Here is a 13,708-nt window from a genome sequence, read left to right on the forward strand (position 1 = left end):
CATAAGAGAGATATAAATTACAAAGAAGACACAAAAGTAAAAGATATTCACAAAGAAGCAAGCTATAGCTTCCTCTTTCTGCTCCCATTTAAGGCTCCAGTAGAACAGGTCACAGTCACATAAACTAGATAAACTCTATGTCAGAAAACAATATTTAAGAATAGTTGCAAGTATGCATCAGAGAAAATAAAGATTTCTAAACACAAATAGGAGTTACTGTGCAAGGTGGTCTAAATCCTGCTGTGCATCTGCTTTTCCCCAGAAAAATTATCATTTATGTTAACAAGCAGTTAGCAGGAAGGAAGGTAAAATAAATAAATTTATCTTAATCTAGACCTTTAGGTTAAGCCCATATTTCTTTTTCATTGTTTAAATTAAAAATAGTTTGGGTTGCAATATTCACCATATTTATGTCTAGCAATCACATAGAATATAGGAAACCTGTCAGCCACTTGCTTCTTGAATACTCCAGAAGGCAGTACATCAGGTATATTACCCAAGATGCCACATACTTAGAGATAAATTTATCACCAGCAAAGAATTACTGAAAAATACATATAAAAAAATCCCTAGAATGATATCCTAGCTTCTTCATGACTGTTTATTTTAACATCCAATGACATTTCATTTATTCTGATAACTATGGAAAAGTGGTCAAATCTAAAAACATTGTTGCTTGCAATCACAGTGAGCTCATCTCTTACATCTGAGAAATTAGGTTAAAAACAGAATTCCCCACATATTTAGTTAGAGAGAAAAATATGTGCTAATAATGAACTGAACTGACTTTTTAGCATTTATAACATAAGTATTTTAGAAACAGTATGTATTTAGTTGCAAAAACATGGAAGCAACAAGTCTACAGCAAATTTGATTCTGGCTGAACCAGTTTCCCCAAAAAAAGAGGAATTTTTGCAGATCACTGCAATTTTTAAACATTAAAGTTTTATTTATCTCACTTATCTTAATGAAAAGCCAAAGATAACAAAAAAAAAAAGAACTTTGTTCCATTAATCCCATACCAAAACAGAAATGTTAAGGGATTTTGACTATTTTGAAGTTGAAAAGAAATGGCTACCTGAATAGCACATTGATTTAATGTCTCACTGTCAAACTTTTAAATGAAAAAGACATTAACAAGCAAGCTACATAACTGAGTGTATTACATGAAAATATAAGTGCTACATGAAGTTTTAACACTTATTAATTATTCATCAATTTTAGTTGCAAGGACAAGGTTTTTTCTCTCCTACACTTAAATCATTATCCACAACAGAAGAATAAAGAAATGTACCTTTTTAAAACTAAATTTAACAGTTGTGTTCTCCAGTTGCTATAAAATAGAGCAAGGATCTTCACAGTCCCAGTTCTGCAGTAACCATATCAAAAGAATATTCATTGTTGACTTTGGCCAATTACACATTGATCAAGAATATGTTTTGTATGTGAAAGCAGAGGTGGTGAAATAGGTTTCATTTTCATATTTAAAGGAGTTAATCACTACCTGTTATTAATTCCTTATTAGATGGTAGGTTTAAAAACAATTAATATTTGGAGTTTTATCTTTGGCAATTTCTGGTTTGTGATGCAGATAGAGCATCTCAGGAATAAAAAAGTCCTGCAAACTAGTGTAAGAATTTTCACAGTACTTCACTTTTAGAAAGAATACAGAGTGTTACCATTACATGGGCTTCCTGCGAACAGTAAAAAGGAAATGGCACTCACTGCACACTTGGAAAAAATTCACAAAACTCCACTAACTGTAGGATAAAAGAAAAGAAACAGCTTTTATGTCAACAGCTTATTCCATTACACTCACTGTTTCTACAGAACATCAAGTTACTTACGGTATAGCGCACACATATGGACCTGCTTATAAGTGTACATAAAATTAGTGTACCAGAGCAGGCTACTGAAATGCCAGGAATTTTGAGGCTTTTAATATGAATTTCAGGCTATCTTGTCCTGTCTGTCACAAAGATTTGAGGTAAGGTATAGATACATCAAGGGAAGAAAGGGAACTGGTTGGGGAGGAGATGTATGTTTATTTTCAGTACATCCAGCCAGTTGATGCAAAAATATGTGCTTACTCCCAGTCCAGCAGAAGAAACTCAGTGGATCAAACACTGCATCTTGGCTTGGCAAATGGAAAACTGAGGAAGCATTATAAGGGACATTAAAAACTGTAAGAATATGGGACAGGCAAGTGAGTTAAGGCACATCTACATGGCCAGTCAAGCACAACCTAGATCCAGGGCAGCATTCAAGCTAAGCTTGAGATTGTGCTCTTTGGTCCCTAGTAGGTCCATGAGGTCTCCAAGGAGTTTTGCAAACACTTTATTACAGGACAGCTACACTGGAGGAAGAAGAGAAAACTACAGGAATACAGAGCCATATTATGGTGTGTTCCACAGAAAACCTAAAGAGGACAAGGGAAAAAAAAATTAAACAAGATGAATTAAATCAATAAGTGTGATTCAAAATTTAACATTTAACAAATAATGCTCTTGTTAATCACAGGCAGGAGGCACCTTCTCCAAACTCTAAAAGAATTACTAAGAGAAAAAAAAAATCACAAACCCTAAAAGCCCAGGCAGAAATTTGAATATTACATTCTATAGGTATTATATTTACATATGAGAATCTACATAAATACATAAGTACTTCACTATAGATGATATGAAAATGATTGAAGAGTTATATAAAAATATTGGTTTTATATACTTAAATAATACTAATTTTTCATGAAGGACATTCCTTATAGGAACAGGATTCATTCTTACAGATCTTTTCTCCCACAGGCTTCCAGATGCAATTGGCTCTGCTGAATCCTGATGTCAGGAATATGTCATATATGTCATTTGGACAGGATTCATCAGTTTAAATGCATACACCTACATATGAGCTGGTCATTTTGTCTCTGTTAATAGCCAAGAAAAATGAACGGCACTTGTAGGGCATGATTAGTCTTAAAGCAAACAGCTAAAAATGGCAGATGAAACAACCTTTAATAACATCTCTTCACTAACAGGAGAGTAAAGTGACTTGTTTAGAGTGTATATTCTGCATATGGTATGTAACAGAGTATATTCTATTTGTTTAGCTGAGATCAGTCTTGTTCAGAACAAAATGATTACAGTATAGAAAAATAATGAATATTAATTAAAAATTAATTTTCCTTCTAACCCATTGTAAATGATAATAAATATTTCATAATATTTTTAGCAGAATTTAAATTGAGAAAAGGGGATGGGGAAAATTATAAATTTTGACTTCAAGATATCTGGTCACTCTAAAGATGTACAGAATAGCTTAGAAAACAAACAGAAAGCTAATTAGAGAGTACTTCAGTGCAAGACCTAGTTTTATGCCTCTTGCCTTGATCCTTTTTATTTTTATACCTTTCAAACTGAACCATAAGAGTGAAAAATTAAAGCAAATAAACTTGTTTTAGAGGGCATAGACATACGTATGTAAAGAACATGGTTATTTGTCCTTTCTCACTCTAGTACTTGCACTTAGCCTTCAAAGTCTGTTTTGAATAAGCCAGCTGTGAAATAGAAGTTTGACATATATATTCTAGAAACAATTGCTAAAGAAAGAAAAGAACAACCGTCCATGGTTTTAACAGGGCCACAGTGCTCAAAAATTATTTTCACATAACATCTGAAAGAAAAAAATTAGTTTCATAGTTAATGTTGTTTCAAGTTCTTTCAGCTAGAGGTAGCCAATGTAAGTACAGGCCAACCACTTATTTTCAAAGAATATCTCAAAGATAGAGAAATTTCAGCCATACTGAGAATAATAATTTTCAGACAAGTGTTATGTTAGTAAATTCCTTTTTGTCAGTTTTGTGAGTAGAAGGTTTCTTGCTTACCTATTTTGAGATAGAAAAAGAATCTGCAATAGAGGCAACCAGTATGAAGAAAGCATTCTCACAGCAGTAATGCTATTGTCATCCAAATATAGTTCTCTTAGGAGAACATGATTTTCCAGTCTTGGAAGCTAAACAGAAAAGAGATTATTATTTAGAAATAATATAAATCTGAGAAACAACAATGGAATGCTTACCAGATGCCTTTCAGAAATCATTACTGAATACAAGCAAAACTCACAATCTGGACATATGCGTTATATCCTTACTATGTATGAACCAGTTGTCACACATGATCTCTACATATCAGGTGATAAGTATTTTTTAACGTCTTCTACCAAGTTTGAATAGTCATTATAAATTAATTAAAAAAAATCAAGAGCTCAAGAGGCACAGTCTTACTATTTCATTAATGCAGTTATTTGCTACCTACTGACAATGCTTTTCCTCTTTTGAATTCGTAAGAGTATAATTGTCAGTAACTATGATTGAGCGTACAGTTAGGAAACAATTTTCCTATTTTAAATGCTTCAAAAAGAATTTTGAGTTTTGGAGAATTAGCATATATCAAAGCAGCCTGATTATTATCAGGCTGATAATAATATTATTATCATTACATATAAATAATGATAATAAGTAATTACCTACATGTAATGAAAATTACATCATTATTATCAGACTGATACAATGATTTTATCACATTATGTATCAGTAAGGATAATAATATTTTTGTTACATTTTAAAGAAAAATCAGAATCATACAATAAAAACTGAAGACGAGATGCTATACATGAAGGAGGAACCACAATTACTGAGGGGCTCATTTTTCAAGTACTTAGGAGTAAGAAAATATTTGACTGTTAGCCATTTGTGTATCTGAAAAATTTCCCACTAAGAAGGGAAGAAAAAAGGTTACCTAAGAGCATGAAAAATCCCACACCAATCAAAGAATACATGATAGGAATGCTGAAAAATATGGCTGTTAACAAAGATGTATGTACAAGAACCACTAAATTTTACCACTCTTTTACCTCCTGGAGATTATTGCCTTGCAACTTCAGAACTTGAAGTAAGCCACAATTCTCAATGTCTTCAACTTGTGTGAGATGATTAAAAGAGCAGTCTAGGTAAATGAGAGTAGGCACCTCACAAAGACCCTTTGTGCTGATTAACTGATTATGGTCCACAATTAGTTGCTGAAGATTTTTCAGTGACTCCAGACCACCTGAAAATTAAAGATTTAGAATCATAGAATCGATTGGGTTGGAAAAGAACTCTGAGATCATCGAGTCCAACCAAAGCCACAAAGAAACTACAACCTGGTTTTTCGTTTTTCAAGTCCTAAAAAAACCTTTGAACTTTCTGTATATTGCCTGTAGTAACAATCAATATTAGTTCTCTATAAGGTTTAAAAAGAATTACTGTATTTTGACCCTATGAAATATACAATGCATGCAGTTCACAAATTTCTGATCCTGTTAATCAATCAATAATAACAGGTCATAACCACTTTTGTACTTCTGTTGGATGAGAACATTCTTTTGGTGATAAACTGTATTTACTACGCTTTAACCACTTTATAATTGCTCTGAACTCTGTGAATACTATTAGCCCTCTTAAAATCATCCTTCAGAATGAAAACGCTATGTTTAAAAGTTAATGTTCATTATTTCTTTTTTTAAAGGTGGTTTTTTTCAATGTATCACCAAGGTTAGGAAAAAAAATACGTTAAAACTTAGGACAACACTGCCTCTATTATTAAAGTTCATCTTGGTTTAGGAATTATGTCATAAAATATTTTTAATTAAGAAATTTTAAAAGAAAATTTAGTGCCTTTAGGAATTAAGCTGTACTACTATAGCCATTACATTCTCAACAATTTTACTCCTGCCAGTTAGTCTAAAGAGCAAAAATGTGTGTGATCTCCATCCAAAAGGAAAGGGTTCCTATCAGCATGTTTCTTTCACAGAATGTTACCCAAATCATCCTCCTGCAACAGCAAAATCACTCTGTCTTTCCCTGGTCTCACAGGTGCCAGATGTTCTGCAATGGCACTGATGCATCTTAGTTGCTAGAGATCCAAGAAGCTTTTCACTATCTCTGTAGTAAAATTGCTTTGAAGGGACACGTTTTACAAAACGTATCTAAAATTAGAAATTTCTGGTATTACTTTTCTTTCATGTATTTTTCACAGGATTATTTGAGGAAATTGTCTGATCTTTATCTCACCCAAAACTTCCCAAGTTCCCAAAATGAAGCTGGGAGAGCTTTACAGCAGCAAATTTCTTCGTGATTGCCCTCTGAAAACAAACTGGATCATGAAACCAGAGATTAGTTTGCACCACAGAGTATTGAAAATACAGAAGAGGACTCCAAAATGAAAACAAAAATGACAAGGAAAAAACTGAAGTAAAAAATAAATAGCAAAACTAGTAGTACATTTTATAAATCTCAAACATAGGCCTTCAAATCATTTTAGTTTAAAAATGGATAGCACCTAGTAAAAAGAATACAATTGTCTAAATGATATCATCCTAAATCCTAACAAAAATGTCCTATAATGTAACTACAAAACTGTGCTTTAGGAAATAAATATACAAACCTTTAATTATTCTGAAAGAATTTCAAACATGCCCATGACATACTATCCTAACTGCAAGATCCTATCCAGTATTTTACTTTTATACTTGGAGAAAAATAAAGAAGCAGCACCATCTAGTGGTTTCAAAACACTTTTGTTACAGAGTATGTTAACAGCTCCCAAGATTTCCTCATAGGAGCAAGGCCTTCAATCTCCACTTTTCAGTTACAGCACAGCAGTACTGGAAATCGTAAAAGCACTGCTTGAGTCTGGAGTGGAACAGAGAGGAGAGACTGCACAGACAGCAAGAAAAGGCAAGGAGGTAACACAGTATCTGGAAATTTCCTATTCTGCATGAGGCACAAAGCATCCATTTTACATCTTCTCCTCATCCAGGTGTCATTCAGAACAGACATGCCAATGCTACATACAACATTGGAATGTTGTATTCTGGAATTATCAAACGTACTCCAATAGAAAAACGTAGAAGAGAGAATAATGTAATACAAACAGATGGTATTTTAAAGTGGGTTTTTTTGCCCACATGCAAAGTTAAATATAAGCATGAAGGTCCTTTGCAAATTTCCAGAAGATGTTTTACATATGATACAACAAAGAACAGCTATAGCAGTGTATGGGAAAACCATTTTGTTGACAAACATACGGTTTCAGCAAGATTTGAGGGGAGCCTTTATATAAGGAGCTCTTAACAATTTGCAAAGTGCATCTGGAGTCTGTTAGCTACTGATGCAGTTCTGAAGTCACTTCTATGCGTGAAGAGGTGAACGATCTAAGTAAAAGCTGATAGTGGATATAAATATGAAAAAAACACATAATAAACCTTAAAGAACAAAATCAAAACTGAAAGGTGTTTAGCAAAAAAAAAATCCTCTTTGTGCTGCTGTAAAAAGAGTAGATCTAAAGCAGCATTTACAATTATCCGTGGTTATGCATCGCTATTCTTCCAGCTGCCAGATTTTAGGCAACATGCCATGTCAATATAGACACCCTACAGAAGCATATTCAACAATTCCAGTCAAAATGCTACTTTTCATGTAAGAAGATTTTTAAATAAAGCATTCATCTTCCAAATATAAACATATGTACTGAACTTCAGTGCATAACTGTCACAATTACTTAATTTGTGATCATGCATTCTTTAGTGCCATTTTTAAGGGGTTTCTGGCAACTCTAATTTTCCCCCTACTGATGCTATATTTCAATGAGGGGAAAAAAAAAGAGAATACAAAGAATCATATTATGCTAGAAGTTTCCTACTGTAAGTTCTTAAAACTTAAGTATTACAAACCTAAACAAGACTTACTGCATTGTACTGCAGCTTCCAAAATTTCTAGGGGACATTCTGCAAGATTTACAGATGGGAGGGATATGCTCAATTCTTAAAACCCATAAATCCATTTTTGTGTATTCTATGCAACTACTCACAACTAATAAGTTATTGTATGAAATAAATCCTGTATTATACATCTGTTTTAACCAAACATCCTCAAAGCAATTCTGGAGAGGAGAAAAACAGGTTCCAAGATGATTTTTGCAAACATTTATTTACCCACTTAAGTTTGTCAGAGGCTCAGTAACTGTAGCAGTGCACTGCATAAAAGACAACATCAGTACAAGAGGATTTTACTCCACTTGGCCTGTACAAAGATACTACACTCCACACAGGTGCCATATTCTTAAATGTCACCCACTAATACTATGTCATTCTTACAGTACACTTACAGACGTTTTTATCAAATGAGATAAATCTGAATTAGAATCTTATCAAGCAATATATGCCACAAGGATACAGATGAAGATTTTTAAGCATTTTATTTTTACCTCATTAGGGTACTGATATGCTTTTACAGTAAATATTGATATCCTAGCACTTTTATTCTTAGCTATCTTCATGAATACTAACATTTGTGCATATTAGCAAAAATATTGAAAATATCAACATTACAGCCTCTACATCTATAACATTATCCATGTTCACAGTGTTTCAGTCTTATTTTTTTTTAACAGTGGACACTATTTCTTTATATAAATGCCTTATCAGCTTAATAATTGTTTTAAATTATTTTCCTGCTGTCCAGCAGACTGACAGGCAATATGATGTCTATGTAAGTACTTATTGTGTCACTTGAGAACACACTGAAATTCTCTGCAATCACAACGTTAGGCTTTACATTCATTATGTCTGTAGATAAACTGAACTTGGACTTCTCACATATTCCAGCTAAGTTAGTGCACATAATTAGTGGCTTTTCCAGAAAGATTTTAATACTTTTTGGCTGACAATAGTTACATGACCCAGTAGATGGAATACATGGCAAAAGGTAGGCCATGCTAGAAATAAAGGTGCAGTTTAGTATGCTTTAAAATACAGGTTTTTTCTGTCTCCTTGCTCTCCCTGAACTTAGCAGCTGACTAGCTCTGAATCCAAGGGGAACATAATTTTGAATATAAACTGCATAAATATTGTTATACAGTATGTTACTGTTATGTTATACATAAATATTGTTATTGAATCACTTCCTTACCAATTCGAGTGATTCTGTTGTTGGAAAGTTCAAGATTTTGAAGATTTTTGCAGCCATCTAAGCCATAAACTGATGGAAGATGGTTTTTATTCAGAATGAGAATGCGGAGATTTTCTAGATTTTCACAGTCAATTATCTGAATGTTGTTCTCCTGCAATGAAAGAAAATGAACATATTAAATAGCATCTGAAGTGAAATAGCAGTAAAAATATGGCAGTCTGACATCATTGCTTATCTTTGTCCTAAACTTCTACCTAGGAGTAAGGGCATCCTTTTTATCTATTAGGAAAACAAAATGATGAGTCATAGAAACTGCCTTTTGTGTTCTGCTGGAATAGCACAAAAATACATCTTGAACTTCATTCTGGTTCTGAAAATGTCCAGAAGTTAAACCAAAAAAGTTAAGGACAGAGTAGTCTTTTCTATATATGGTTTCCTAGCTTCCCAAATCATGGGAGACTGAACTGAAAACTGCAAGGAAGCCACCAAATTTACTAGACACTAATGAAGACCATTGTAATTTTGCTGGAATCCTATTTACTAATAGTGAATGTCTGCATTTAGAGATATTTTGTTCACAAACATTAACACTGTTCTAAGCTAATATTCTTCCCTCAAGAGATCTTAATGTTTTAACATCCCCTTCCCCAGGCCATTTTAATCATGCTTTGTCAAATTTCTATTTCACTAGTTACTTTGCCTGGTCTTTTCTTCTTGTTGTGAATTAAGTGTTGTTAAAACGTGAAATTAAAAATTTGTACATAGCTGTTTCACATAAATTGTCAGGTCTGGAATGAAGATGAATCACAGGGAAAAAGTTTTCTTTAGGCATGACACAAGGCTATGTAAGACACTATGCAGTACTGAATACCTAGATATTATGCCTCTAGTGTAACTCACTGTGCTGTTCCTTGAGCATATATGTAATATGCAATAATATATGCAATTTTAATTAATATTCAAGGTTTGTATTGCAAAGAACTCTTCCTTCTACCTATTCCTGTTCAAGCTGAGCACCTGGTGTGGTGAACAGCATCTGCACACTCATGAATCAGAGAGACCGAGGTAAAGGAGATCTATCACTGTGCCATACTAATGCTCATCCTAGACTGATATTTTCCTAGTACAGGTTGATTAATTTGCAGCATGTAGGTTCATGTAGGTTTTTGTTATACACATGATAAATCTGCTGGTATAACTTTGTTCACATTTGGGAGTATTTGGTTGATATTCCTATGCTTTTAAGGCACTAAAAAGTTATATATTCAGTTGGATACAACTACATAAACAACTAAAGCACACCAGGCAGTTATCCCCATGTTACAATAAAGAATCAAATATCCCTGGTACCTCCACATTGATATACTTTAGGTCTCTGCAGCTACTTAGTCCTTCCAGTGTAACTAGTCCACAGCGCCTCAGGGTCAAAACTTGAAGATTTGAACACTCAGATAACGTTGAGAGGCTACAAGCTGGCAAATCTTCAAGCGTAAGTATTGTGACCTAGATGCATTTATTAAAAAGTAAAATTATTTTTTATATTGAACATTCATTGTACAATGTCACATGATCATAATTTTCTTTAAGATAAAAAAAGAGACCAAAACTGCAATCTACTAATGCTTTAGAAAATGCAAGCAACTAATGGCAATCTTTGCATAGAGAAAAGGATAGAAGTGGTGGGTTTGATCTGTTGAATGGGAGAAGGTAGTAGGAAAACAATTATCACAGTATCATAAATAATAAATAATAAGCGTAAAAGAACAGCAAAAAATAGTTCAGATTAAAAGTGTGTATAGTCCAGTATGTCATCTCAGAGTGGACAGGAAGATGAGAGCAGAGACCAAGCATACAGTGATGAGTTAGCAAGTGGTAAGAAAAATAAGTCCTGGGAACACCACCTATACACTGATCAGTAATGTCTTGCTTCTAGAAGAGACTAGCCCTCTCAAACCTTTGAAGGGGCTAGCAGAGTAGGAGTTGAAATGTGGGCCTTCATACAAAACCTTGTAAATTTAGCAGACAATAGGAGCTCTTGACTTTCACAGGCTTAAAATACTATCAATCATCTGAAGACTAATACCACGCCAGTCTGCTCCTCGGCACTTAGAGGAATTCAAGTCATTGTCATTGCCCTTATTCTGCGCTTGGGCACAGGAAGTCTCACCAGATCTATATTCTGATCAACAACCTCATTCTCTTCCAAAATAGCCTTCTGTTGACATACCAAATTAAAAAGAAAAAAAAGTGGTAGTATGGCTTCCCAGTCCGTTCCAAATCTTCCGTATAGTTACCTGCTGCAAGGTACTCCAAGGGCCACCATGAATTATCTTTTCTATACTTAATGGAGGCATCTTGCTAACTGAACTTTTCCTTGGTCGTTTTTTTACAGTTGCTTGCTTTCTTTGATTTTCTTCATATATTTTAGACCAAGATTTACATGTGTTCATCCAGTCTATTCTCTTCTTTTCAATATCATCAGCAAAAATCAGTTTACTGGAAGACTCTGTTACATCTTTAATTCTGTCCCGGGTGTCTCTGCCTTCCTCATTAGTATTTTCCATTAGAAACACAGTTTTCTTCACTGTTTCACACCGACAATACTGATCTTTAACATCTATATTACTAGCAATTGGTTGGACATTTAGTGGACTGCTGCATATGCCTCTTGCCTCATTTTCTACCATGTCATTAGCTCCAAAGTAAAGAGATTCATCCTTTGAAGTATGACTATTTGGAGATTCATTAAGATATCTAGTTTGTGAGCAAATTTCTTCTACTTGTGTTCCTGAATTCATGTATGTGTTCTCATTATTTGCTTGAGAAGAGTGTTCCTTCTCAGAGCCTAACATACTTGGTGTTGGTGTCACATTTCTTTCTGCTGGAATCATCCAATTATTAGCCTCATCCATCATTTCAACATGTTTTTGTTCCTCTCCTTGCTCATTTAGTTCTTTCTTCTGTTCTTCTATTATTTTTGCATTTTCTGTCTGATTATCATTTCTTATTTTTTCCTTTTCATTTTCTCCATTTTCACTCATCACAACTTTTGCATTTTTTTCTCCTAGCTTTCTTTGTTCTTCTTTTTTTATTTGCAGTTGTTTTTCTCTTTCCAGCCTCAGGCTTTCTTTCTTTTTCTCATATTCTTTATGCCTCCTCACCTGTTCCAAATATTCTTGTCTTTCAAGTTCTTGTCTCTTTTTTGCCTCTTGTCTTTTTAGCCTATTTTCTTCCATTTGCCTCTTCAGTTTTTCCTCTCTTTCTTTCACTTCTCTCTCTATTTCTTCTAGTATTTTCTGCTTCTTTTTCATTTCATATTTCCATTCTTTTAAAATGGGAGCATATTTTTTTTGGACTAAAAATGATCTAAACCTAGCTTGAATTTTCACAGCGGCTATATTCTGTTTTTCAGCCAGTTGTTGTCTTTCTTTTGCTTTCTGCTCTTCCAAGGCCTTTTTCTCCTCTTCCATTTGCAACTGTAGCTTCATGATCAGTTCCTAGGCCAAAACAATTAGGATAGACTTTAACTTCTTGTAAAATGGGACAGGTGTTGGTACATATTTATCATTAGTAAACAGAATCTGGTATATTAACTGATCCAGGATAACATTTATTCTCAAACATATGACAGCAATCTCACAGTCTTTTGACCAAAGCTCATTGTTACCTTACCTCATGTTGCATCATTTTGTCTTGCCAAGCTTTTTTTTCTTTCCGTAGCTCATCTTCTATCGCAGCTTGCTGTTTCTGCACAAGTGAACATATGAATATTGTACAAAACCAGGAACAACACAAAACACCCACTCTCCAATCTCGCCTATCTTTTGACTTTCCAATAATCCACTTTTGTGAATGTTTAAATTTAAATGAGAAACTCAGCAGTGTGTGGATAAAAATAAATGACAGGACACTTGCATCAGTAATGCAGATTCGGTCATGTACTGAGCCATGCATACCTTCAGAGTCAGCATCTTGGTACTGACCCAAAAACTGCCACCTTTCTCTCCAAATTCTGTACTACTATTAAAGATGAAAACTACACTTCAGAAACCATTCAAAGTGCAGGTAGATAACAGAAACATATCTGAACAGTAGCATGAACAGTCTCCCTTTAATTGCACTGGTATATACTGATAATATCAAAATCTTTTGAATGGCAATTTTTTTCAGGAAAGCTAAAGAAATTTTTTTCATGAAAAATGAAAGTTCAAGTCTACTGTCTCACTATTTGCAAATAAATAGCACGTCCCTCTTTGCCCAGTATAGTCTCAAACAGAAAAAAGAAATCCACACTATTTGGAATTACATGTGAAACGTTAGCAGACAGTAATTAACTAAAAAAAAGAGGCTGATCTAGAACCACATAATTCCTGGTGGAACCAAGGTATGTATCAGTTTCAGCCAAATCAAATATAGAGAAGGATATGAAGAAGGAATAAGCAAACTAGCACTTCCAGTTTGGAGCATTAAATGTCCCAGGTTTCTAAGCACTGTTTTTCATAGATATTCAGAAGCATGCTGTTCAGACAACAGGAAACTAGACATCTAGGTCCTATCTTGTCTCTATCTCTCATCTCCAAAAAGAGTGCTGTAGCAACAGCAATACTGAAGTGTCTAAATGCAGCCATGCCCAACTTGGTCTAGAGAAAAAAAGCTATTCTACATCCAAAAATTATTTGTGACGTCAAAGAGCCAAGAGGGCCTATC

At 34.1% G+C, this 13,708-nt stretch overlaps 1 protein-coding gene across 3 annotated transcripts in view; it reads right to left on the minus strand.

The window, feature by feature from the left end:
- Positions 1 to 13,708, minus strand: part of LRRIQ1 (leucine rich repeats and IQ motif containing 1) — a 104,845-nt gene that overhangs the window by 84,936 nt on the left and 6,201 nt on the right. For all 3 annotated transcript variants that reach the window (XR_011697263.1, XM_071549946.1, XM_071549947.1), the window contains exons 7-12: positions 12,674 to 12,748; positions 11,296 to 12,498; positions 10,352 to 10,504; positions 9,002 to 9,152; positions 4,906 to 5,099; positions 3,878 to 4,005 (exon numbers count right to left, since the gene is read on the minus strand). Coding sequence is in view for 2 of the 3 variants with exons in the window: in XM_071549946.1 (XP_071406047.1) it covers positions 3,878 to 4,005; positions 4,906 to 5,099; positions 9,002 to 9,152; positions 10,352 to 10,504; positions 11,296 to 12,498; positions 12,674 to 12,748 (1,904 nt within the window). In the remaining variant the exon portion in view is untranslated. The remainder of the gene's footprint in view (positions 1 to 3,877; positions 4,006 to 4,905; positions 5,100 to 9,001; positions 9,153 to 10,351; positions 10,505 to 11,295; positions 12,499 to 12,673; positions 12,749 to 13,708) is intronic.

Source organism: Pithys albifrons, chromosome 3, assembly GCF_047495875.1.
Source record: "Pithys albifrons albifrons isolate INPA30051 chromosome 3, PitAlb_v1, whole genome shotgun sequence".
Lineage (NCBI taxonomy): Eukaryota > Metazoa > Chordata > Aves > Passeriformes > Thamnophilidae > Pithys > Pithys albifrons.